Here is a 27,632-nt window from a genome sequence, read left to right as displayed (position 1 = left end):
AAAGCAGAATTGTAAAAGAATATAGTTCCACTACAAGATTGTAAATATTGAATTCTAGTTTCAATAGTTCATAATGCTAGTACATTTTTCACTAGCGAAATGCCTGTATCATACAAGAACATAAAAGTTAGGAGCAGGAGTAGACCATTCAGCCCCTGGAGCCTGCTCTATCATTCAATAAGATCATGGCTAATCTGATTGTGGCCTCAGCTCTGCTTTCCTGTCTGTCTCCCCATAACCATTGATTCCTTTGTTGATCAAAAATCTATCTAATTCTGCCTTGAATATATTCAATGACCAAGCCTCTACTGCCCTCTGGGGAAGAGCATTCCAGTCTATTGACTATTTGAAAGAAAAAATGTCTCCTTATCTCAGTTTTAAATCCGAGTGTGTCCCCCAGTTGTAGACTCCCCCTCCCAGCAGCCCCCACCTCCTCCCCCCGCCCCCAACAGGGGGAAGCATTTTCTCAACATCTTCTCTGTCAAGTCCCCTCAGGATCTTGTAAGTTTCAATAAAATCACCTCTTATTCTTCTAAACTCCAATGGGCATAAGCCTCACCTGCTCAACTTTTCCTCATAAGATGACCCCTTCAACATTAGTCAAGTGAACCTTCTTTGAAGTGCCTCAAATGCAGTTGTATCCTTTCTCAAGTAAGAAGACCAAAACTGTATACGGTAATCCAGATGCAGCCTAACCAATGCCCTGTTCAGCTGCAGTAAATCTTCTCTACATTTATACTCAACTCCCCTTACAATTAATGAGAACATTAATTTGCCTCCCTAATCACCTGCTGTACCTGCATACTTTTTTTATTCATTTATGGGATGTGGGCATCGCTGACCAGGCCAGCATTTATTGCCCATCCCTAATTGCCCTTGAAAAGGTGATGGTGAGCTGCCTTCTTGAACCGCCGCAGTCCACATGGTGTAGGTACATCCATAGTGCTGTTAGTTCCAGGATTTTGACCCAGAAACAGTGAAGGAACGGTGATATATTTCCAAGTCAGGATGTGAGTGTCTTGGAGGGGAACTTCCAGGTAGTGTTGTTCCTATGTATCTGCTGCCCTTGTCCTTCTAGATGATAGTGGTCATGCATTTGGAAGGTGCTGTCTAAGGAGCCTTGGTGAGTTTCTGCAGTGCATCTTGTAGATGGTACACACTGCTGCCCCTGTGTGTCAGTGGTGGAGGGAGTGGATGTTTGTGGAAGGGGTACCAATCAAGCAGGCTGCTTTGTTCTGGATGATGTCAAGCTTCTTGAGTGTTGTTGGAGCTGCACTCATCCAGGCAAATAGAGAGTATCCCATCACACTCCAGACTTGTGCCTTGTAGATGGTGAAGCTGCTTTGGAGAGTCAGGAGGTGAGTTACTCGCCACAGGATTCCTAGCCTCTGACCTGCTCTTGTAGCCACAGTGTTTAAATGCCTAGACCTGTTCAGTTTCTTGTCAATGGTAACCCCCAGGATGTTGATAGTGGGGGGACTCAGCGATGGTAATGCTACTGAATGTCATGGGGAGATGGTTAGATTTTCTGTTGCTGGAGATGGTCATTGCCTGGCACTTGCGTGGTGTGTTTGTTACTTGCCACTTGTCAACTCAAGCCTGGATATTGTCCAGGTCTCGCTGCATTTGGACATGGACTGTTCCTACTAACTGATACTAACATATTTTGATTCATTTAGCAGGACACCAAGATCCCTCTGTACTGTCGAGTTCTGCAGTCTCTCTTCACTCAATATACTGCTTTTCTATTCTCCCTGCCAAAGTGGACACGTTCACATTTTCCGACATTATACTCCACCTGCCAAATTTTTCCCCACTCACTTAACCTAGCTAAATCCCTTTGTAGACTCTTTATGCCCTCTTGACAACCCTACTTTTCTACCTATGTTTGTGTCATCAGCAAACTTAGCTACTATACATACGGTCCCTTCATCCAGGTCATTGACATAGATTCGAAATAGTTGAGGACCCAGCCTGATCCCTGTGCCTATCCACTAGTTACAGCTCACCAACCTGAAAATGACCAATTTATTCATTCTGTCTGCTTCCTGTTAGCTAACTAATCCTCTATCCCTGCTAATATGTTACCCCCTATACCATGAGCTCTTATTTTGTGTAGTAGCCTTTTGGTGTGACACCTTATCGAATGCCTTTTGGAAAACAGGTTCCCCGTTATCCACCTTGCTTGTTACTTCCTCAAAGAACTCTAATAAATTAGTCAAACATGATTTCCCTTTCACAAAACCATATTGACTCTGCCTGATTGTATTATGACTTTCTAAATGTCCTGCTATTCACCTCAATAATGGATTCTAGCATTTTCCTATGACTGATTTAGACTAACTGGCCTATAGTTTCCTGCTCTCTGTCTCCCTCCTTTCTTGAATAGAGATATTACATTAAGTGATTTTCCAATCGGCTGGGAACTTTCCAGAATCTGGGGAATTTTGGAAGATTACAACAACGCATCCACTATCTCTGCAGCCACTTCTTTTAAGACCCAAGGATGTAAGCCATTAGGTTCAAAGGATTTAGCAGCCTGTAGTTCTAATAGTTTTCCCAAACCTTTTCCCTAATGATTGTGATTGTTTTAAGTTCCTCCCTTTTGACCTTCTGATTTGCAAGTATTCTTGGGATTTTTTTGGCTTCTACAGTGAAGACAAACATAAAATGTCTGTTCAGTGCTTCTGCCATTTCCTTGTTTCCCATTATTAATTCCCCAGTCTTGCCCTCTAAGGGACTAACATTCATTTTAATTACCCTCTGCCTTTGTAGAAACTCTTAGTATCTGTTTTTATATTTGAGTTAGCTTTCTCTCAGACACAAATTTTTCTCTCATTATTAGTCATTCTTTGGTTTCTAAAATCTGTCCAACCTTTAGACCTGCCACTAATCTTCTCAGTTTTGTATGCTTTTTCTTTCAATTTGATACTATCCTTAACTCCCTTAGTTAGCCACAGATGGTGCATCCTTCTCATGAGTCTTTCTTTCTCAATGGGATGTATCTTTGTTGACAGTTATGAAATATCTCCTTCAATATCTGCCACATAGTTTCTCTACCATCCTACCTTTTAACATATTTTCCCAGTTCACTTTAGCCAACTCTGTCCTCATATCTTTGTAATTGCCTTTATTTAAGTTTAAAACACTAGTCTTAGACCCACCTTTCTCGCCCTCAAACTGAATGTGAAATTCTATCATGTTATGTATGAGGCTCCTTTACTATGAAGTCATTAATTAATGCTGTCTCATTGCACATTAGCAGGTCTAACATAGCCTGTTCCCTGGTTGACACTAGAATGTCCTGCTCGTAAGAAATTGTCCCGAATACACTCTATGGGGAGAATTTTCTCCCTGTCAGGGGGCGGAGTGGGCACAGGCAGACGCGCAGCCGATCGCCGCCTGCGATTAGCTGCGCGCCGCCATTTTACATGGCGGGCCAATTAAGGCCCACCTAGCGTGATGTGCACCCAGAAGCACTAAGTGCTCCCTGTGCAGGCGGAGGGGGAGGCTGAGTCGGGGCCTACGCTCTTTCGCGCATGCACGCGAAAGAGCGCAGAAATCTCCCTGAGGCACGGAGCTGCCTCAGGAAGTTTAATTTCATTTTGAAAAATTTAAGTGAAGAGAGAAAAAAAATTTCAGACATGTCCCCTCATGTGACAGTGTCACATGAGCTGGGACATGTCAATGACTTTTAATTTAAAAATTTATTTGATTTATAAATCCTTCATGAAACCTCATCCCGCCCGTGGATGAGGTTTCATGATAAATGCGAAGGCTGCCTGGGCTCTTTGCTTGCCCGCCAACCTTAAGGTTGGATGGGCAGCTCCGTTAATTATTTTAATTAGTTTTTAAATGGCCTTAATAGGCCTTTGACAGTTCGGCGGGTGTGCAGCCGACGCTGGTGCACGCCTGCCAAACTGAAGATCGGAATGACGCATGGTGACGTCGAGAGATACGCCCAATGTCACCGCGCGTCATTTTATACATTGGCAAGCGAGGCCCACCCCCGCTTGCCGACCAGAAGATTCAAGCCTATGAACTAATCTTCCAGGCTACCTTTGCCAAACATGATTTGCCTAATCTAAATGAAGATTAAAATCATCCATGATTATTGGAATACCTTTCTTACAAGCCCCCATTATTTCTTCCTGTATACACTGTCCTACAGCGTAGCTGCTGTTAGGGGGCCTATAAACTACTCCCACAGTGACTTCTTATGTTTGATGCTACTTATCTCCACCCAAACTGATATCACATCTTGATCTTCTGAACCGAGGTCATCTCTCACTACTGTACTAATGGTATGCTTAATTAAAAGAGCCATCCCACCATCCTTTCCTAGCTTCCTGTCCTTCCAAAATGTCAAATATCCTTGAACATTTAGGTCCCAGCCCTTGTCTCCTTGCAACCATGTCTCTGAAATGGCTATCAGTTCATACATATTTATTTCTATTAATGTTATCAATTCAACTGTTTTGTTATTAATTCAGCGCTCATTCAGATACTGAATTCTGTCTTTAATTCTATCTTTTTACCATTCTTGCAAACTCTGGCTTATCTGCTGATGAACTCATAAATTTATATGCTCTGTCCTTTCCTGTCACAATCTGATTAGCAATACCCATATTGCTCCCCTGGAGCACCTCTTTTCCCCTCTGTATCAGGAATTACCACATCAGCCAAATTCCTGACTTCGCACTCGGTTTATGTTGCACTCCGATGTCGTCTCCTCCCCGTGCAGTTTGCAAATCTATTTGCTTTTATAGAGTACTGATGACTCACTTCAAAGTTATAATGCTAGCTTCAGCTTCCTGTTACAATAACTAACACCTATTAAGGGCAACCACTTTCAGCCGATTGATGGATAACTCCCACTGCCAGGCAGCTCGCTATTAACTAGGCTACTTAACTAACTTTGCAGTTTGAAACTTCTATGTCAAAGTCTGACTCTTAATATAAATTTAAACTTGAGAAAAACTTACCAGAAATTCCCACGTGAACCAAATTCATTGCTCACAGAAAGTGAGATGATATATGAGAATAAAAGCAAAATATTGTAAATGCTGGAAATCTGAAATAAAAACAGAAAATGCTGGACACACTCAGGTCAGTTAACACCTTTGGAGAGAGAAACACGAGTTCAGGTTTTAGGTTGATGATCATTCATCAGGACAATTTCAGATGATGCACTGTTTCAGATGTTCTAGTATGGCATCCTTGGACTGGGGAAAAAATAAGTGGTATCTCTTAGTAACAGAATATTTTGCACAGTGTTATTTTGCAGCTAAACTCAATTTCTGTTTATGATTAACTCTCCTTTGAAGGATACAAAGTCTCTCTGACTGCTGGAAATAAACACAGCCTGAGGAGATCCATGTTTAATTGTTTTTTGATGAAGGAAGTTTCTAGATTGGAAGCTGCATGTATGTTTCTTCCCAAAGAGAGGAAAAACACAGCATGAAATGACTGCCTCTTTTTCTCTTTTTAAAATACTTTTGATAATTGATACCTTGTTTTCGTGCACATTGACTTTTTCAAAACATTTGACTTCTCACATTTAAATATAACTTGTCATTGAACTGTTTCTACTATGATTTATTTCTCCACTTTGAAATGTAAGTCAAAACATGCGTTTTTTCTCTGAACTATAAATATTTCAGGAGTTATATTTAGTGCTGTTGGCTGTCTGCTCACAAATCACAGTAAACATTTGATGTGACAATATAATATGAAAATACTGGTTTTGGATTACAATAGGAGATATCACATTGATTATATAAAAAGGAAATACAAAAATGTTTCATTAGCCAAGTAAAATGTGTATGACAAATCACTATTTCATATTATGGTTTCTTTAACTAGGGAACATAGCCTAAAAATTAGAGTCAGTCCTTTCAGGAGTGACGTTGGGTAACACTTCTACAAGCAAAGGATGATAGAAGTTTGGGAATGCAGTTGATGTCAGTCATTAATTTTAATTCTGAGATTGATTGATTTTTGTTAACCAAAGGGTATTAAGGTATATGGGGCAAAGGCAGGAGTTTGGTCACAGATCAGCCATGCTCTAGATAAAAACAAAAAGTTAAAAGCTACTGCGGATGCTGGAAATCCAAAACAAAAACAGAATTACCTGGAAAAACTCAGCAGGTCTGGCAGCATCGGTGGAGAAGAAATCAGTTAACGTTTCGAGTCCTCATGACCCTTCGGCAGAACTGAGTATAGTTAGGAGAAAGGTGAAATATAAGCTGGTCTAAGGTGGGGGGGCGGGGGGAGAGAGAAGTTGAGGGTGTGGTGATTGTGGAGATAAGCAAGCAGTGATAGGAGCAGATAATCAAAAGATGTCACAGACAAAAGGATCAAAGAGGTGTTGAAGGTGGTGATATTATCTAAGAAAAGTGCTAATTAAGAATGGAAGGCAGGATACTCAAGGTACAGCTCTAGTGGGGGTGGGGTGGAAAGACTAACAAAGTTTTAGTTTTAGATTTAAAAATAATGGAAATAGGTGGGAAAAGAAGAATCTACATAAATTATTGAAAAAAAAAGGGAGGGGGGAGAAACGGGGTGGGGATGGGGGGAGGGGGAGTTTAAGATCTAAAGTTGTTGAATTCAATATTCAGCCCGGAAGGCTGTAAAGTGCCTAGTCGGAAGATGAGGTGCTGTTCCTCCAGTTTGCGTTGGGCTTCACTGGAACAATGCAGCAAATCAAGGACAGACATGTGGGCAAGAGAACAGGGTGGAGTGTTAAAATGGCAAGCGACAGGGAGGTTTGGGTCTTTCTTGCGGACAGACCGCAGGTGTTCTGCAAAGCGGTCGCCCAGTTTGCATTTGGTCTCTCCAATGTAGAGGAGACCGCATTGGGAGCAACGAATGCAGTAGACTAAGTTAGGGGAAATGCAAGTGAAATGCTGCTTCACTTGAAAGGAGTGTTTGGGCCCTTGGACGGTGAGGAGAGAGGAAGTGAAGGGGCAGGTGTTGCATCTTCTGCGTGGGCATGGGGAGGTGCCATAGGTGGGGGTTGAGGAGTAGGGGGTGATGGAGGAGTGGACCAGGGTGTCCCGGAGGGAACGATCCCTATGGAATGCCGTAAGGGGGGGTGAAGGGAAGATGTGTTTGGTGGTGGCATCATGCTGGAGTTGGCGGAAATGGCGGTGGATGATCCTTTGAATGCGGAGGCTGGTGGGGTGATAAGTGAGGACAAGGGGGACCCTATCATGGGTCTGGGAAGGAGGAGAAGGCGTGAGGGAGGATGCGCGGGATATGGGCCGGACACGGTTGAGGGCCCTGTCAACGACCGTGGGTGGAAAACCTCGGTTAAGGAAGAAGGAGGACATGTCAGAGGAGCTGTTTTTGAAGGTAGCGTCATCAGAACAGATGCGACGGAGGAGAAGGAACTGAGAGAATGGGATGGAGTCCTTACAGGAAGCGGGGTGTGAGGAGCTGTAGTCGAGGTAGCAGTGGGAGTCGGTAGGCTTGTAATGGATATTGGTGGACAGTCTATCATCAGAAATTAAGACAGAGAGGTCAAGGAAGGGAAGAGAAGTGTCAGAGATGGACCATGTGAAAATGATGGAGGGGTGGAGATTGGAAGCAAAATTAATAAATTTTTCCAGGTCCCGACGAGAGCATGAAGCAGCACCGAAGTAATCATCGATGTACCGGAGAAAGAGTTGTGGGAGGGGGCGGGAGTAGGACTGGAACAAGGAATGTTCCACATACCCCATAAAGAGACCCATGCGGGTACCCATAGCCACACCTTTTATTTGGAGGAAGTGAGAGGAGTTAAAGGAGAAATTGTTCAGTGTGCGAACTCCAGCATGATGCCACCACCAAACACATCTTCCCTTCACCCCCCCTTACGGCATTCCGTAGGGATCGTTCCCTCCGGGACACCCTGGTCCACTCCTCCATCACCCCCTACTCCGCAACACCCACCTATGGCACCTCCCCATGCCCAGGCAGAAGATGCAACACCTGCCCCTTCACTTCCTCTCTCCTCACCGTCCAAGGGCCCAAACACTCCTTTCAAGTGAAGCAGCATTTCACTTGCATTTCCCCTAACTTAGTCTACTGCATTCGTTGCTCCCAATGCGGTCTCCTCTACATTGGAGAGACCAAATGCAAACTGGGCGACCGCTTTGCAGAACACCTGCGGTCTGTCCGCAAGAAAGACCCAAACCTCCCTGTCGCTTGCCATTTTAACACTCCACCCTGTTCTCTTGCCCACATGTCTGTCCTTGGCTTGCTGCATTGTTCCAGTGAAGCCCAACGCAAACTGGAGGAACAGCACCTCATCTTCCGACTAGGCACTTTACAGCCTTCCGGGCTGAATATTGAATTCAACAACTTTAGATCTTAAACTCCCCCTCCCCCCATCCCCACCCCGTTTCTCCCCCCTCCCTTTTTTTTTCAATAATTTATATAGATTCTTCTTTTCCCACCTATTTCCATTATTTTTAAATCTAAAACTAAAACTTTGTTAGTCTTTCCACCCCACCCCCACTAGAGCTGTACCTTGAGTATCCTGTCTTCCATTCTTAATTAGCACTTTTCTTAGACAATATCACCACCTCTTTGATCCTTTTGTCTGTGACATCTTTTGATTATCTGCTCCTATCACTGCTTGCTTATCTCCACAATCACCACACCCTCAACTTCTCTCTCCCCCTGCCCCCCCACCTTAGACCATCTTATATTTCACCTTTCTCCTAACTATACTCAGTTCTGCCGAAGGGTCATGAAGACTCGAAACGTTAACTGATTTCTTCTCCACCGATGCTGCCAGACCTGCTGAGTTTTTCCAGGTAATTCTGTTTTTGTTTCAGCCATGCTCTCATTGAATGATGGAATAGGCTGGAGGAGTTCTTATGTTTCTGTTTAAAAATGCAGATAATACTGATGTGTTATTTGATTAACATTCTTAAAATGCATGATTCAGTGCAAAACTACTGGATCATTTAAGCTAAACAAACTAACTGAATAGCAGAACATTTTTTTATATCCTGAGGTATTTCATTATATAGCAAAAAACCAGTATGGGACCTCTCAGCTCTTCGTGTAACAACCGTAAACTTAGAAATGTTTTGCATTAACTTGATTTTTAACACATTTCCTAATCTCAGCAAGTTTTGTCTGATTCCATTGAAGCTCTAGAGGGTATTTTGTGACAAGCATTCATCAAATTAAGACAGGACATTTTAAGAATGTTTAAAATGAAGTAAAACAGTTGTAGACCACATTGAAGAAAGTTAGTGGAACACATATTTGCTTTCACATCAAAATTACTTTTACACTAAGATTATCTAGTCATTTAGCTCATTGCTGATTGCAGGATATTGCTGAATAGAAAATGGACACCTTCTTTGCCTACATAACTGCACTCATAGGGATGCATTTCATACGAAGCACCTTGTCTTGATTCTGAGAGATTTAATTAGAACTACATGGTTGCAAGTCAAAACAGTTGTTATAACCTTATGCCAGGGTATAAGCATTTCCAATTCCAGTTATTTGGCTACTTCATTTTGTGATGCAATATTTTAAAATGGTTTAATGGTAGATTTTTAAAAATGCAATTGTATTAATTTTTTAAACTGATTAAATGTACACGAATATACTTTGAATAACAGTTTAAACAATATCATCTGAACTTCAACAGTAGATTACTTGTGATGTAAATGGCAGCTTTTACAGGATACCTGTAACTTTCCTTGGCTCTTGTTTCAGTTATGGAAGCCAGCTGCTTGAGAAAGTGTGGGAAGCAGACTTAGAGGCCTGTCAACTCTTTGTCAGAGGTTTACAGCTTAAAGAAGGGAGTTATCATGCCTCTAAAAAGGAAGAGTTTCAAGCAGATGAAGAGAACGAGGCTATAGAAGTTGCATGTGCAGAGGTTAAGGACACAAAGGACCATGCCTTTCCAAGTAAACAAGATTGGTGTGCAATACGGTGTTCTGTTATGGACCAAAAAGAAACTGATCCATCCGAGGTAACCATTATATTCTGTATTCCACATGTAGTATTTTGACACTGGTTACCAATGCAATGCTATTGTTAGAATATTTTTTATCTGTCACTTAAGCTACTTGTGAGATTTGCATTTTTAAGCAGATAAATTAATTGAATGATTTTTAAAACAAAAGAAACCCAACTAATGATATTTGTGGTGTAATTTGATGGAAACAGCAGGATAATCTTCCATGTGAGTACTATATTGGTACACTTGCTTTCTGTTAGTTACATTTATTCCAATTATAGCTATCATTAAACTGCCTTGTATAGGTATAGTTTTGGTATTTCAGTAGCCTTTCCATTAAGGAGGACCATCAAATTTTTAAGTGGAAAAGAAGAAGACATGGTCAAGTGAAGAATCCACATAGAAAGGGGTCTATCGATTTGCACATTGAAACAAGACATTTCACCACTAGCTTGTCCAGTTGACATTCTGAACAAACTGTTTTGATTTCATCTAACTGAAAGAAAAGCATCTACTGTATATGGGCAGACAGGATCGAAGGCACAAGTGATGAAAAGATGTGGGAGTTAAGTTTGTGTACATGTACTGTTGGAAAGTTGAATGGAAATAGCTCAGTAATTGGCCAGTGAAAAATGTAAATCTATTTCTGAGGCAAAGGAAAATAATCTGAAAATTAAATAGCTCAAATCAAAAAACAGAAACAGAAAATGTTTCTCCACAAGGACTGTGCGGTGGTCACTCCTGGGTGTATTATTATTCATATATGTGAGTTTTGGGAAGCAGAAATTTAGGAAAACATCATGAAGAGTAAAATGGGGAAGACCAGAAAATGTTGGAGATACATAGTACATGCATGTGTAAATGGAAAATGTTTGGGTACATAACCTTCAACAGAACCCGGAGGAAAATTATGTCATGGGGAGGTGGTCGTATTGGTATTGTCACTGAACTAGTAATCCAGAGACCCTGGGGACCGGGGTTCAAATCCCACCATAGCAGATGGTAGAATTTAAATTCAATAAAAATCTGGAATTAAAAGTATAATGATGACCATGAAACCATCGTCGATTGTCATAAAAACCCACTTGTTTCACAAAATTTCCTTTAGGGAAGGAAATCTGCTATCCCTACCTCGTCTGGCGTATATGTGACTAGCAAGCCACTCAGTTGTATCAACCCACTAAAAAGCCAAAAAGGCAATGAAACCGGATAGATCAACTGGCATCGACCTAGAAACAACAACAAACTCAGCCCTGTCGACCTTGCAAAGCCCTCCTTACTAACATGTGGGGACTTGTGCCAAAATTGGGAGAGCTGTCTCACAAACTAGTCAAGCAATAGCCTGACGTAGTCATACTCATGAACTCCCACCTTAGAGATAATGTCCCAGACACCACCATCACCATCCCTGGGCATGTTCTGTCCCATTGGCAGGCAAGACCCAGCAGAAGTGGTGGCACAGTGGTATACAATTGGGAGGAGTTACCCTGGGAGTCCTCGGCATCAAATCCGGACCAGATGAAGTCTCGCGGCATCAGGTCAAACATGGACAAGGAAACCTCCTGCTGATTACCATGTGCCACCCCTCAGCTGATGAATCAGTAGTCCTCCATGTTGAACACCGATTGGAGGAAATACTGAGAGTGGCAAGGGTGCAGAATGTAGTGTGGGTGGGGTATTTCAATGCCCTTCTTCAAGAGTGGTTCAGTAACACCAGTACAGACCAAGCTGGCTGAGTCCTAAAGGACGTAGCTGCTAGATTGGGTCTCCAGCAAGTGGTGAGGGAACCAACAAGAGGGAAAAACATACTTGACTTCATCCTCACCAACCTGCCTGCCACAGATACATCTGTCCATGACAGTATCAGTAGGAGTGACCACCGCACAGTCCTTGTGGAGGTGAATTTCGTCTTCACATTGAGGATATCCTCCATTGTATTGTGTGGCACTACCACCGCGCTAAATGGGACAGGTTTCGAACAGGTCTAGCAACTCAAGACTGCACATCCATGAGGCGCTGTGGGCCATCAGCAGCAGCAGAATTGTACTCAACCACAACCTGTAACCTCATGATCTGGCATATCCCTCACTCTACAATTACCAGCAAGCCAAGGGATAAAACCTGGCTCAATAAAGAGTGCAGGAGGGCATACCGGCAGCAGCACCAGGCATACCTAAAAATGAGGTGTCAACCTGGTGAAGCTACAACACAGGACTACTTGCATGCCAAACAGCATAAACAGCAAGTGATAGACAAAGCTAAGCGACTCCACAACCAACGGATCAGATCTAAGCTCTGCAGTCGTGCCACATCCAGTCGTGAACGGTGGTGGACAATTAAATAATTCACTGAAGGAGGAGGCTCCACAAATAACCCCGTCTTCAATGATGGAGGAGCCCAGCACATCAGTGCAAAAGATAACGCTGAAGTATTTGCAACAATCTTCAGACAGAAGTGCCGAGTGGATGATCCATCTCAGCCTCCTCTGGAGGTCCCCAGCATCACAGATGCCAGTCTTCAGCCAATTCGATTCACTCCACATGATACCAAGAAACAGCTGAAGCTGGATACTGCAAAGGCTATGGCTTCTGACAATATTCAGGCAATAGTACTGAAGACTTGAACTCTAGAACTTTCCACGCCCCTAGTCAAGCTGTGCCCATACAGCTACAATATGGGCATCCACCCAGCAACATGGAAATTTGCCCAGGTATGTCCCGTACACAGAAAACAGGACAAATCCAACCCGGCAATTACTGTCCCATGAGTCTACTCTTGATCATCAGTAAAGTGATGTAAGAAGTCATCAAAAGTGCGATCAAGCAGCATGTGCTTAGCAATAAGCTGCTCTCTGATGCTCAGTTTGGGTTCCACAGGGACCATTCAGCCCCTGACCTCATTACAGCCTTGGTTCAAACATGGGCAAAACAGCTGAACTCCAGAGGTGAGAATGACTGTCCTTGATGTCAAAGGCAGCATTTGATCGAGTGTGGCATCAGGGAACCCTAGCAAAACTGAAGCCAATGGGAATCGGGGGAAAACTGTCCATTGGTTGAAGTCATACCTAGCACAAAGGAAGATGGTTGTGGTTTTTGGAGGTCAATCATCTCAGTTCCAGGACATCACTGCAGGAGTTCCTCAGGGTAGTGTCCTAGGCCCATCCATCTTCAGCAGCTTCATCAATGACCTTTTTTTCATCATAAGATCAGAAGTGGGGATGTTCGCTGATGATTGCACAATGTTCAGCACCATTTGCAACTCCTCAAATACTGATGTCCAAATGCTGCAGGACCTTGACAATATCCAGGCTTGGGCTGACAAGTGACAAGTAACATTCATGCCGCTCAAGTGCCAGGCAATGACCATCTCCAACAAGAGAGAATCTAATCGTTGCCCTTTGTCATTCAATGGCTTTACCATCACTGAATCTCCCACTATCCACATCCTTGGGGTTACCATTTACCAGGAACCGAGCTGGACTAGCCATATAAATATTGTGGCAATGAGAGCAGGTTAGAGGCTAGGAATCCTGTGGGGAGTAACACACCTCCTGACTCCCCAAAGCCCATCCACCATCTACAAAGCACAAGTCAGGAGTGTGATGGAATACTCTCCACTTGCCTAGATGAATGCAGCTCCAACAGCACTCAAGAAGCTTGACACCATCCAGGACAAAGCAGCCTGCTTGCTTGGCACCCCATCCACAAACATTCACTACCAATGCACAGTGGCAGCAGTGTATACCATCTCCAAATGATGCATTGCAAGAACTCACTAAGCCTCCTTAGACAGCAACTTCCAAACCCACAACCACTACCATCTAGAAGGACAAGGGCAGCAGACACATGTGAACATCATTACCTGGAGGTTCTCCTCCAAGTCACTCATCATCCTGACTTGGAAGTAAGTCACAGCTCCTTCACTGTAACTGGGCCAAAATCCTAGACCTCCCTCGCAAACAGCACTATAGATGTACCTACACCACATGGACTGCAACAGTTCAAGAAGGCAGCTCACCACCACCTTCTCAAGGGCAATTAGGGATGGGCAATAAATGCTGACCTAGCCAGCGATGTCCACACCCCATGAATGAATAAAAACAAATTAGTAGAATTTAAATGAGGAAAAACCAAGTATAGATGAAAAAAGAATAATTGCATTTACTCCCAGGTTTCATTATTCATATGTGTGAATTTTGGGAAGTGGTAATTTAGGAAAACATCATGAGTAAATGGGGAAGACCAAAAAAAATAACAATGTAGAATTCACTATTGTTCTTTTCTTAGTCTACATCTTTATAGTAATAGAGTTACGCATATTTTATAAGGGGGAATAAGATGCAACAGCTGACTTGATATTCTAAAACCAATATCTAAAAACATCTCTTCCCATAATGATTTGCATATGCTCTATCCCCTTAACTTATTATTTTTATTCGTTCATGGGATCTGGGTGTCACTGGCTAGGCCAGCATTTTTTCCCCATTCTTAGTTGCCCTTGTTCAGAGGGCATTTAAGAATCATTCACTCATATAAAGTCATTGAACATGATTACAGTACATTTCAGACAAAGCCATATAGAATATTAATTTTTATCAAGATACACTGAACACTTCTGGGTTCAAATGGAGTTTTGGAAAAACAGAACTTATTGCTGTTGTTGTGCTAAGATAGGTTGTGTGCTATGTTTGACAACAGTTCCTTCTCTTCCTTCTGCTGACTTAACTAATAGCCTTCCTCATATTACATACTATTGCATGCCAGTTTTCAATGTATATTCTGCATGGAGATCAGCTTTGTAACTGAACCTGATTTTGACTCTTCTTTCCAACATATTTAGTAGTTTGTGGTAAATACCTGAAGCTTACTTTTTAATTTCCATACCTCTTTCTATGCCCTGCATGCTGTGCAGTGCTCCCTTTATGTCCCTATGAAGGAGAGGCTGACCTTCCCAGTCACCTACTAGATTCCAAGTCAGTGAAGGTGAGAAACTGCAAAAGGTAACTCTACTGCCACCTAGTATTTCTGTAGTAACCAGTTGGGTGCTGTGTCAATCTTTAAAATAGACATTGAATGTAATATTTCTCATACGTGAATATATATTTTTGTTACTTTATTCCTTATTCTCAGGAATAAATCTGCGATCCGGCACTTCCAGTGGAGAAACCATGCTTGAAGGGAGCATGGATTGGATATGAGTCTAGGATAGCATAGCCTTGATTCTCGAACTTATGCTTGCTCTTGGTGTGATTCCCTGCTGGCGGCACGAGATCATAGAATTACGCCTCATAGGAAATAGCACATGCAATGCATGCTAACACTGTTTTGTGTGTTGTTATGTACGTATAATCTATAACTGTGTAGTTGCAGTATGTGTTCTAACAACTGTTACGAGGTACAGGTACTCATTTAACTGAATAATAAATCTTTGGATTGACAGCCTAAATAATTTTTATGTACTTTATAGCTCAATCTGTTTTTGTCAGTTTTTATTATGGAAATTTCTGAGGTTATAAGGCTGTAAGAATATATATTAAAAAGGATATAAACTAAGTACAAGCCACAGTATTTATTAACTAGCTAAGTTTACCCCATGTGAACCATATTGTTCGAAGTAATACAAAAGAATCTTGCTGAAAAGAGAGATGTTGCTAAAGCTTTTCATCTTGCACTCATCAAGACAAATGCAAGAATGCCAAATTTCAAATGATCAGACCAATTTATACTTGAGAAAAAAGTGCTGATTGGCTATCAAGCCAACTCTGATTGGCGGAGATGCTGCCTTGGAGGAAGCAGCCGGAAAATATAGGCTCCCCAAGCTCCCAAGTAATTCAAAAAAGGTGCAAGGCTGGAACATATCCCTTTTGTTTGCAGAGAACAGGTCCTTGTATCTGACTGTATGTCAGCTCTAGCAATCGTAAATGAGCCATGTTAAGAGCTTGACTATTCATCTTAAATTGATTGTTAGTGCAGCTATTGGTGCACTCAGGATTGTTTAGCAAGTGCTGCCTAATCACAGAATCACATCTAACAATGGATATTTTGTTTTGGGCTTTTAAAGCATGAGCTGATTGAGTACAGGTCTGTACTCTGCTTATCATGCAAAACCAAAGGAACAAGTTTGATCAATCAGTCAACCGTTGGAACATATGGCCTACGTTCTTGGCATCGGTGCCATGGCAACGCCTCATCCAAGCAGTGTTAATTTGGCAACCAATCATCACCCTTTTCTCCTGTAATATAAATTGTTGTGATCATTTGAAATTTGGCATTCTTACGTTGTCCTGATGAGTGCAAGAGAAATAACTTTGGCAACATATCTCTTTTCAGCAATATTCAAGTTCTGTACTACCAAGTGACAAAAGAATCTCTAGTTAATCAAGTCAAGAAATAGATGGCTGATCGTAGCCATGACATATTGTTAGTACAATTACATTTCTTCCTTGGAAAAATTATAAAATATGGATACTTTATTTTTGTTTTTTAATAAATATATTAGATAATTATAAAATGGAAAGCCACACCCTTCAAAAACAGACTAATGTGCATATTGTTATGCCTAAAATTTAGAACCATTTAGGGAGTGAAATTGGTCTTGGTAACACAAAATGTGTGAAAATGAAGTAGCAGCTTGTTTTACACATTGCCTGCTTTTAAAAACAGTCGGGAAATAAAATGGGTTGCTAATACACCATTGGCCATTTTGTGCTTCTGTCCAAAACCACCTTAGTGTTAACTAGTGAACTGGTTTAACATATTTAGCAAGCAAGTTGTAGTCTCAGAACCCTGCATAGTTCAAAGAAAAGTACATGGTTAATCCTGAAACTAGGAAAGCGTCATAAAATAGTGGGTGACAAATTGAAGGGTGGTTTTATGGAGGTTTTATACCATAATTCTGAATAATTCTTATTGCAAGTTATTTGTCTGTTTGATTTGCTGTATACAGTTTTTTGTGTAACGTCTCCAGTATGCATTTACCGTTGCTGCAGTATTGTAAAGTACACATTTCTGTTTGCCATTATCTCCTCCCTTCATAAAAGCTTAGCTTTCTTTCATTTGGGGACAGGAGACAGAAAAAATGATGTTGATTTTTATCATGATGACATTGAATGTAAGTAACACTGATGCAACTAATGTAATTATATTCTGTCCAAGCAACAAAACAAGGTTTATTAAACTTACTTTTAGGAGAGTGGCCCTTTTAAGTAAATGCACATTCAATCCTTCTGAAATAAGGAGTTTTGAGGCCCACAGTGCCCATGTCTACCTTTTGCTGTCCTCCATAATTCTCCAATGGGACATCATGCTCTTGGAACACCCTTCCACCTGTATATTACCCTATACTTAACTGTCCTGTGTTCAGTAACTTTCATTACATTGTTATCCCATTATAGTGAAAGAAAAGATAGTAGAAAAACTTTTGTGTTGTCCTAATGCCTTCTAGAAAGCATTATTAGTAGTTGCATTTATCATTAAATCACATTGGTAGTTTTCTCTGTGGTACATAGAATGGGGTTTAGTAGGATCCTGAGTCTTATATTCATGCCTGAGACCTTCCCAACCAACAATTTTGTAACTTGACATTGAGACATTTCTTTGTGGTATTCACTGTTGAAGTTATATCCCTTACGTAGTTACATAGATAAACTTAAAATTTCCTTTGCAAATTACTTTCACTTAGATTTGGTACCTTGTTTCTTATTTATTAATATTACTGGTGTATGCTTTTTAGATTATAATTGATGTAAACTTCTTGCACCATCTACATATTTAACTATCATTTATATTCATTTCTTAGGTATCAATTAAATGTTCTTTTAACATCAAGGATACACAGTCCGAGGTGAGTGTTTAGAAGTTCATTCTGTAGCTTGTGGTGTGGCACAAATAGAAGAGGAAAAGGCCCGTTGTCTAATGTACATTCTAAAGGCATAGAATGCAATATTTAAAGAGCTACGCTATGCTGTCTTCCTAACAATCCCAAAGTTCTATTCTTGTTGATTACATATAAATTTTGGTGTTAGATTTATGCTTCTTTGTGATGATTTGAAGTCCCTGTCAGTGATTGTCCAAATGGAATCCCTTGTCTGTGGTGGTCCTAGGAACAATTCCTGCCTGGACACAGCATCAGTGATATATAGGGCTCAAGGATAGGAATCTAGAGACTGCTGCTGGAGCCCTAAAGAAACCTTCCCCCGCAGTCAGGTATCTGATTAAGAAGTAGGCAATCAGGGCAAGAAAGACTTCCTACTCTGCCTTGCCCATCTTTTTTAAGAAAAAATTTAAATTATTTACCTTTTGTCTCTCTCTTCTGGGCCTGTTTTGCTTCCTTAGCGAGGCCACTAGCATGCACTGACATTGCAGCACAAAAGTTAAAATAGCATTGTGGTCTGATTGAGGTCTTCAGGGCTCAAGCATTGCATTTTAATGAAGTGTTTGCTTGGCTGCGGTAAAGGGCTACCTGCCTCCTAAAAGCCGAGAGTTAAAGTACTGCCTAGTGTGATCCTGGTGTCAAAGCTTTAGGGCAGGAGTCGGCCTGTATTTTAACCTATGCGCACCTCATTCTCATAAGGAATGGGAGAGTTAAAATCAACCCTTGAGTATTTTCTATATGTTATTTTAAACATTAAACAATGCTGTTGACCATTATTTTTGCCCTCCTTAAAGAAAACATTTAAGACATTGAATGCTAAAGTTGGCTCACTCTGGCTTTCAGGTGCAGCAACCATGATTCATGACCTGTCCATGCTGGTTCCATTGCAGGTGGCCAGCATATAAAGTTCCTGCTGGCACCTTGTCACCATGATTGAAGTGCAAAGCTGAGCATCTGTCATGCTGCTAACTGGATGGCTGTGTAATGCAGTTGGAGGGTGCAAAAGAATGTGCAAAGCTAGTACATGTACCAGCTAACCTTCAGCTTTTAAAGTCTGTCTGCCCCTCCTAAAGGAAAGCTGCATTATTGAACTGAAGGCTGACAAGAAAGAACTTTGAAACATTGAAGGTCAAGACAATAGCCACATCAGGCAAGCAGGAGGCCTCCAAGATTTAATGACACTGCAATGAAGGCACTCGTGACCCAGAAGAGTCCAGAAGAAAGGCCATGTATCTGGGAGGGGCAAGGGGATCCTCACAAAGCAGCTTCCAAAGCGAGTGGGAGCACTTGACAAAGGCGGTGAATGCCTTGGGTTAGTTCTGAGGACCTGGCAGCAGTGCTGCAAGTGGTATAATGACCTTGGACACAATGGTCAAGGCTAGTGAATGTATCCTGAAATGACATCACATATGCACCACACCACCAACCTCTGCAGTTACTCAGTGCCCCACATTCCATCACTCATGCAGCAGTACTCATTAGCACTCAGGATTCATGCCTTAAACTTTCACATACTCTGCCTCATCCACACACACCTAGCTATGCCTGCTTCACACACATCTCTCATTGTCTCTCATATTTAGATTTGGCAGGAATATTACCCAAAGTGCAGCACAAGAACCAACATTCTGCCCCCTCTCGCAGGAGAAGGTAGCCTATAACATCATTGAGACTCAAAGGCAGGAGAGCAGGCACCGCTCCATCCCCTGAGTCTCCTCAAGGAGATGGTCCTTAGAATCATGGGACTGGCATCAGCGAGCCATGGCATCAGTGCTGCTGAGTCCAACCAAGATGATGGCAAGTGACTGCCTTATGGCCATTTCAACTCGCTCCTCACCCTCATCCTGAGATGTGGAATGAAGTGAGAACTACAGGTGTGTGACCATCAACCTTCCCTCCCCACCCCATTCTCCTCACCTCTTCCTCTTCTGCTTTTATGCTTTCAAGTATCTTAGAACTTCCAATTAGACAGCCTCAATGTAGGAAGGAAGAAAAGGAAGAGCAACCCCATGACAATTATGAGGAGGCACTGTCACTTAATATCACAATCCCAGCTCAGATACTAGCACTATGTCTACCTGATAGGTTAGTCTGGTGTCAGGATCTGCACATGGTGAGTAACCAGGCACAAGTGGTCTGCAGCCAGGCCAGGGGGAAAGGGTAACTTGTATGCCAGCTCCCCAGCAGTTGCTGACGGGTCCTGCTACAGGGTCTCAAATGAGGATTTCATTGGGATAGCCTATAGGAGAAGGATGCTTGGTGCATTGCCAGGCCTGTCAGATGGCCTTCTGTCACTGTCAAGGAACATGGAAGATTCCGGCTCCAATATGGCAGAGAGCATCACGCAGAGCTTGGATTTTATTTTATCCACCGTGGAAGTGGTGTCCAATTCATGATTACATGAGTAGAGCCAGCTTTGATAGAGCGTCTGGTGACCACTGATCAGCATCCCCTGCAGCACAGGGGGAAGCCATGCAAGCTCAGGCTGAAGTCATTAGATCCATTCTTGGTGCCATGCAAGCTCAGTTTGCTGCTATGCGGGCTTAGCCTTCTGCCATCATTGTTGCAGATCTCAGTGTTCAAATGGACAAGAAGACTCTCAACAGTCCAGCAATCTGCCGTCCTTGCTAGGATTGTGGAGGTGCCTTCTTTAGGAGTAGAGCAATGAAGTCATGAAGGATGAATGTGCTAACCTGTCTCAGGATGACAGCTTTTGTGCTCTCACTACCACCACTCTGCTAGTGCCTTGCTGTTGCTCCTAAGCCAGCTAGTCAAGATGATGCTGTTAAAGGAGGGCACTCAAGGGCATCATGCAAGGTCATCTGCAGTATCTCCCACTAAAAGGGATTGCACAAAGGTTAATAGTTAATTTTTGTTTGTATAATTAGCTGTGGTGATGGATAAAGATATGTGAAGGCTTTTGTTGTGGGCTTTTATTGTTGGATGGTGGCCAGGGGGATGCTGTGATGAGGTTTGGGAAGTTGTCTCAGTGAATGCAGAGCCTCAAAATCTGCTCCCTCTCAACCCATTCAGTTAGTCAGATCCAGTATACCTGCATCCTCCTCTTCCTCCTTTCAAGATGGCCTCCAGATCCCAGAGGTAACCGCTGTGCCCGCCTAATGATGATGTGGAGGACGCTGACCATCACAAACTTCAAGACCCTTACTAACTATACTGCAGTGCTTCCCCCTAGCAGTCAAGGCAGTGGAACCCTTGATGGATGGAGCCTTTTATCGAGAACCTTCATCCTCCGCACTCCCCAAAGCTTGCCCTTCCTCCTCCTCCACTCCATGTACTGGTCGCGTTGCAGACCAGGAGGCATTTCAACTGCCCCATACTTAGTTCAGCTATTCCTTTGCCCTCCCTGACTGTAAGCACCAACTGCCAAACTCCAACAATCAAGCACAGTGCTTCCACAAATTTAGCCTTAGCAAAGGTAAGTTAACAGCGCCTCACCTGCAACTTGTTGAGTGTCCCTTTAAACCTCACTGATGCAGAGCACATCTTGCAGCTTAGAGTTCATTGTTTGCAAAGTCACACACAAACTCATGGCCTGGACCTGTATGATTGAAATTAAGTACTTTGGTAAAGTGTTGTGCCCAGAACTGGATGCAATACTTTAGTTGAGACCAAACCAGTGTTTTATACAAGTTTAACATAACCACCTTGCTCTGGTGCTCTATGCCCCTATTAATAAAACCCAGGATACTGTATGCTTTATTAACCTCACTCTCAACCTGTCCTGCCCCTTCAATGACTTACGCATATATACACCAGGTTCCTCATCAGATCCTGCACCCACTTTAGAATATATTGTTTCTCCTTGCTCTTCCTACCAAAATGAATCACTTAACACTTCTCTGCATTGAATATCATCTGCCACTTGTCTGCCCATTCCACCAATTTTTCTGTGTCCTTTTGAAGTTGTAGACTATCACGGTTCACAATGCTTCCAAGTTTTGCATCATCAGAAAATTTTGAAATTGTGCGCTCTACACCAAGGACTAGGACATTAATATATGTCAGGCAGAGCAAGGGTCCCAACCCTGATCCTGGGGAGCTCTATTACAACCTTTCCTCCAGGCTGATAAACATCCATTAACCACTACTCTGTTTCCTGTCACTCAGCCAATTTCCTATGCATGGTGCCACTGTCCCTTTTATTCCATGAGCTATAACTTTGCTCACAAGTATGTTGTGCGGCACTTTACTTAATGCCTTCTGCAATTCCATGAACACCACATCAACAGCATTACCCTCATCAACCCTCATCAAAAAACTCCAGCAAGTTAGTTAAACACTATTTTCCCTTAAGAAATCCATGCTGGCTTTCTTTAATTAACCCACATTTACCCATATGATAATTAATTTTGTCCCAAATTATTGTTTCTAGAAGTTTCCCAACCACCGAAGTTAAACTGACTGGCCTGTAGTTGCTAGGCTTGTCTTCACATGTTTTCTGAACAAGTGTGTAACGTTTGCAATTCTCCAGTTCTCTGGCACCACCCCTGGATCTAAGGAAGGCTGGAAAGTCGTGGCCAGTGCCTCCGCAATTTCCGCTGTCACTTTCCTCAGTATTCTGGGATACATGTCATTCGGTCCTGGTGCTTTATCAATTTTCAGTACAGAAAGTCTATCCAATACTCTCTTAAAAGTATTTTAAACCTTTCAAGTGTCAGAATTACCTCCTCTTTCCTCATGACCTGCGCAGCATCTTGTTCCTTGCTATAAATAGATGGCCAAGGAAACCTCCTGCTGATTACCAGGTACTGTTCCCCCCCTCAGCTGATGAATCAGTACTCCATGTTGAACACCACTTGGAGGAAGCACTGAGGGTGGCAAGGGTGCAGGATGTACTCTGGGTGGGAGACTTCAATGTTCATCACCAAGAGTGGATCGGTAGCACCCCACAGACCGAGTTGGCCAAGTCCTACAGGACATAACTGCTAGGCTGGGTCTACGGCAGGTGGTGAGGGAACCAACAAGAGGGAAAAACATACTTGACTTCATCCTCACCAACCTGCCTGTAGCAGATGCATCTGTTCATGACAATATCGGTAGGAGTGACCACCGCACAGTCCTTGTGGAGACTAAGTCCCGCCTTCACATTGAGGAACACCTTCCATCGTGTTGTGTGGCCATGCTAAATGAGATAGATTTCGAACAGATCGAGCAACTCAAGGCTGGGTATCCATGAGGCGCTGTGAGCCATCAGCAGCAGCAGAATTGTAATCTGTAACCTCATGGCTCAGCATATCCCCCACTCTATCATTACCACCAAGCCAGGGAATCAGCCCTGGTTCAGTGAAGTGTGCAAGAAGGCATGCCAAGAGCAGCACCAGGCATACCTAAAAATGAGTGTTAGTCCTACAACACAGGAGTACTTGCATGCCAGACAGCATAAGCTGCAAGTGATAGAGCTAAGCAATTCCACAACCAACGGATCAGATCTAAGCTCTGCAGTTGTGCTATATCCAGGCGTGAATGGTGGTGGACAATTAAATAATTCAGTCGAGGAGGAGGCTCCACAAATATCCCCATCCTCAATGATGGAGGAGCCCAGCACTTTGGTGCAAAAGGTAAGGCTGAAGCATTTGCAACAATCTTCAGTCAGAAGTGCTGAGTGGATGATTTATGTCAGCCTCCTCCGGAGGTCCCTAGCATCAGAGATGCCAGTCTTCAGCCAATTCAATTCACTCCACATGATATCAAGAAATGGCTGAAGGCACTGTGTACTGCAAAGGCTATGGGCCCTGACAATATTCCAGCAATAATACTGAAGACTTGTGCTCCAGAACTTGCCGTGCCCCTAGCCAAGCTGTTCCAGTACAGCTACAACACTGGCATCTACCAGGCAATGTGGAAAATTGCCCAGGTATGTCCTATTCACATGAAGGAGGACCAGTCCAACCCAGCCAATTACTACCTCATCAGCCTACTCACGATTATCAGTAAAGTGATGGAAGGGGTCATCGTCAGTGCTATCAAGTGGCACTTGCTTAGCAATAACACGCTCACTGACACTCAGTTTGGGTACCGCCAGGGCCACTCAACTCCTGACTTCATTACAGCCTTGGGTCAAACATGGACAAAAGAGCTGAACTCCAGAGGTGAGATAAGAGTCACTGCCCTTTACATCAAGGAGGCATTTGACTCAGTGTGGCATGAAGGAGCCATAGCAAAACTGGAGTCATTAGGAATCAGGGGAAACTCCGCTGGCTGGAGTCATACCTAGCACAAAGGAAGATGGTTGTGATTGTTGGAGGTCAAACATTTCAGTTCCAGGACATCACTGCAGGAGTTCCTCAGGCTAGTGTCCTAGGCCCAACCATCTTCAGCTGTTTCATCAATAACCTTCCATCATAAGGTCAAAAGTGGGGATGTTTGCTGATGATTACACAATGATCAGCATCATTCATTATTCCCCAGATACTGAAGCAGTCCATGTCCAAATGCAGCAAGACCTGGACAATATCCAGGCTTGGGCTGACAAGTGGCAAGTAACATTTGTGCCACAGAAGTGCCAGGTAATGACCATCTCCAACAAGAGAGAATCTAATCATCGCCCCTTGACATTCAGTGGCATTACCATCACTGAATTCCCCCAGTATCAACATCCTGGGGGGTTACCATCGGCCAGAAACTGAATTGGACTAGCCATATAAATACTGTGTCTACAAGAGCAGGGCAGAGGCTAGGAATCCTGCGGTAGGTAACTCACCTCCCAACTCCCCAAAGTTAGTCCACCATCTACAAGGCACAAGTCAGGAGTGTGATGGAATACTTTCCACTTATCTCGCTGAGCGCAGCTCCAACAACACTCAAGAAGCTTGACACCATCCATGACAAAGCAGCCTGCTTGATTGGCAATCCTCCCACAAACATTCACTCCATCCACTACTGGCGCACAGTGGCAGCAGTGTGTACCATCTACAAGATGCACTGCAGAAACTCACCAGGGCTCCTTAGGCAGCACATTCCAAACTCACGAACCCTACCATCTAGAAGGACAAGGGCAGCATATAGATGGGAACACCACCACCTGGAAGTTCCCCTCCAAGCCACTCACCATCCTGACTTGGAAATATATCACCATTCCTTTACTATTGCTGAGTCAAAATCCTGGAACTCCCTCCCTAATAGCACTGTGGGTGTACCTACACCACAGGGACTCTAGCGGTTCAAGAAGGCAGCCCACCATCACCGTCTCAATGGCAATTAGGGATGGGCAATAAATGCTGGCCTAGCCAATGACGATCACATCCCATAAATGAATAATAGAAAAAAATTTATACCTCTGCCTTGTCTCTATGCCGAAATCCCCTTTTTTGGTCCCTAATTGCTCCACTCCTCCTTATACCACTGTTTTACTATTTATATACCTATCAAAGACTTTAGAATTCCCTTTTATGTTAGCTGCTAGTCTCTTTACTTCTCTTTGCCTTTTTACTTCCTCTCTGAAACTTCTGTATTTGGCCTGGTTCCTGGTTGTATTATCCACCTGACATCTGTCATAAGCACATTTTTTCTTCTTTGTCTTAATCTCTATTTCTCTTGTCATCCAGTGAGCTCTATATTTGTTTGCCCTACCTTTCTCCTTTGTGGGAATATACCTTGCCTTTGCTCAAACTATCTCCTTTACAGGCAGTCCATTGACTAGATGCTGTTTTGCCTGCCAGCATTTGATTCTGATTTCCACAGAGTCTTTACAGCACAGAAGGAGGCCATTGACCCTATCAAGTCCATGCCAGCTCTCTGTAGAGCAATCCAGTCAGTGTCATCCACCCCCCCGGCCCCGATTCCTGTAGCTCTCAGATGCCTATCCAACTTCCTTTTGAAGTTACCAATTGTCTCCTGCTTCTCAGCCAGCAACTTCCAAGTCTGTTATATGTTGGGAATAACTTATAAAGAGAGACAGACACCTAGATGGCTAGCTTACATGTTTGATCTGGGCCAGACACATTGTCACCCTTATGAAATTGGCTTTCCCCCAGTTAATTATACCTACTCTGGATTGTTCCTTGTTCTTTTCCAGAACCAACCTAAATCTTATACAATGATCACTGTCCCCTTATAAGGTTTACAGAAAAGATAAGGAAAGTGGTAGAGGGGAGGAGTAGCTTTAGTGATTAAGGATGAAATTACTTCAATGATAAGAGGATATAATAAGAAATAAGCGAGCAGTAGAGAGTTTGAGTAGAATTAAGAATTTATTATCAGTTCAATGTATTGTTTGAAAGGGAGAAATTCAAAACAGCTACTGAGGTTCTAGATTTAGATATGGCTAATTTCAGACATGGAATGAGAGAAACTGTCCACAGTCAACAGGGAAAATCTGCTTATGGGTAAAATGACAGAAGATCAATGGGAGGTGTTCAAAAAGAGCTTGATATGATAGAAGTTTATACCCCAAAGGGGCAAGGGACAGGTTGAGGTATTAAATGAATACTTTGCCAAAGAAACAGCCATTGATGACTCAAGAGGTAAAGAAAATCTGTAACTAGGTACATTTCAACAAGAGGGAAAAGTCGAGGAATCAAAGCCAGGGCACCTTGGATGACAAGGGAGATAGGAAAAAGGAAGAGGGTGTATGATGCATGGCTGATGAATTCTTCAAGTGAGAACCAGAATACAATAAGTTGAGAGAGGAAGTGTAGAGGAAAATAATACTGGCAAAGAGAGAATATGAGAATAAAATGGTCATTAACATAAAAAGGAACCCAAAACTCTTCCATTGGGATCTAAATGGAAAGCAAGCAGTAAGAGGCAGCGTGGGTCCTGTTAGAGACAAAGAGGATGATATATGCTTAGAAACACAGAGCAAGGCTGGAATTGTTAATAAGCACTCTCTATCAGTGTTTATTAAGGAAGAGGATGCTGACAAAATATCAGTGGAAGCGGAAATGTTAGAGGTAATGGATGGAGTAAAAACTGATACACAGGATGTACTGGAACGGTTGGCTATACTTAGAGTTGATAATTAGTCTGGTCCAGGTGGCTTGCATCCTCAGTAGCTAAAGGAAAAGGGAATGGAGATAATGGAAGGGATTGCCATGATCTTCCAATCTTCCTTAGATATGAGGGAGATGTCAGAGGATTGGAAAGTGGCAAATGTGACACTTGTTCAAGAAAAAATGTAAGGGCATTCCTCGTAGCAACAGGCTGGTCAGTTTAACATCTGTGGTTTGGTACGGTTTTATAAACAATAATTAGGGTAAAGCTGACCAGGCACTTGAAGAGGTTTGCATTAATTAAAGAGAGCCAGGATGGATTTGTAAAAGGTAGATCATGTTTCACAAATTTAATTGAATTTTTTTTATAAAGGACAGAGAATGTTGACGAAGGGAATGCAGTGGATGTTGTCTGTATGGATTTTAAGAAAGCATTTGACAAAGTACTGCACTCTAGACTGGTTACCAAAACTGATGCTCATTGGATAGGACGGTGTCAACTTGGATAAAATATTGGCTTGAGGACAGAAAACAGCAAGTCATGGTAAATGGTTGTTTTTCAGAGCAGAGGATGGTAGACCATGTTGTTCTTCAAGGTTCACTGCTACGACCACTGTTTTTTGATATATGTAAATTACTTGGATATTGGAATATTTAATAAAATTTCAAAATTTACCAATGATACCAAATTTGGAGGCATGACAGATAGTGAGGATGGTACCAAATCACCTGCAATAGGAGGACATTGATGGCAAGGGAATAAGTAGAGTTATAGAATGGGAACCTAAAAAAGTGGTTAAACATAAAATGAGAGAAAATCATATTAAAAATAAGTT

General features: G+C 42.6%; 1 protein-coding gene across 2 annotated transcripts in view; it reads left to right on the top strand.

Moving 5' to 3' along the window:
* Positions 1–27,632, top strand: part of disc1 (DISC1 scaffold protein) — a 186,870-nt gene that overhangs the window by 123,858 nt on the left and 35,380 nt on the right. For both annotated transcript variants that reach the window (XR_013576609.1, XM_078541966.1), the window contains 2 exons: positions 9,727–9,985; positions 17,771–17,815. Coding sequence is in view for 1 of the 2 variants with exons in the window: in XM_078541966.1 (XP_078398092.1) it covers positions 9,727–9,985; positions 17,771–17,815 (304 nt within the window). In the remaining variant the exon portion in view is untranslated. The remainder of the gene's footprint in view (positions 1–9,726; positions 9,986–17,770; positions 17,816–27,632) is intronic.

This window comes from Cetorhinus maximus, chromosome 5, assembly GCF_964194155.1.
Source record: "Cetorhinus maximus chromosome 5, sCetMax3.hap1.1, whole genome shotgun sequence".
Lineage (NCBI taxonomy): Eukaryota > Metazoa > Chordata > Chondrichthyes > Lamniformes > Cetorhinidae > Cetorhinus > Cetorhinus maximus.
This window is presented reverse-complemented; position numbering and strand designations above follow the sequence as displayed.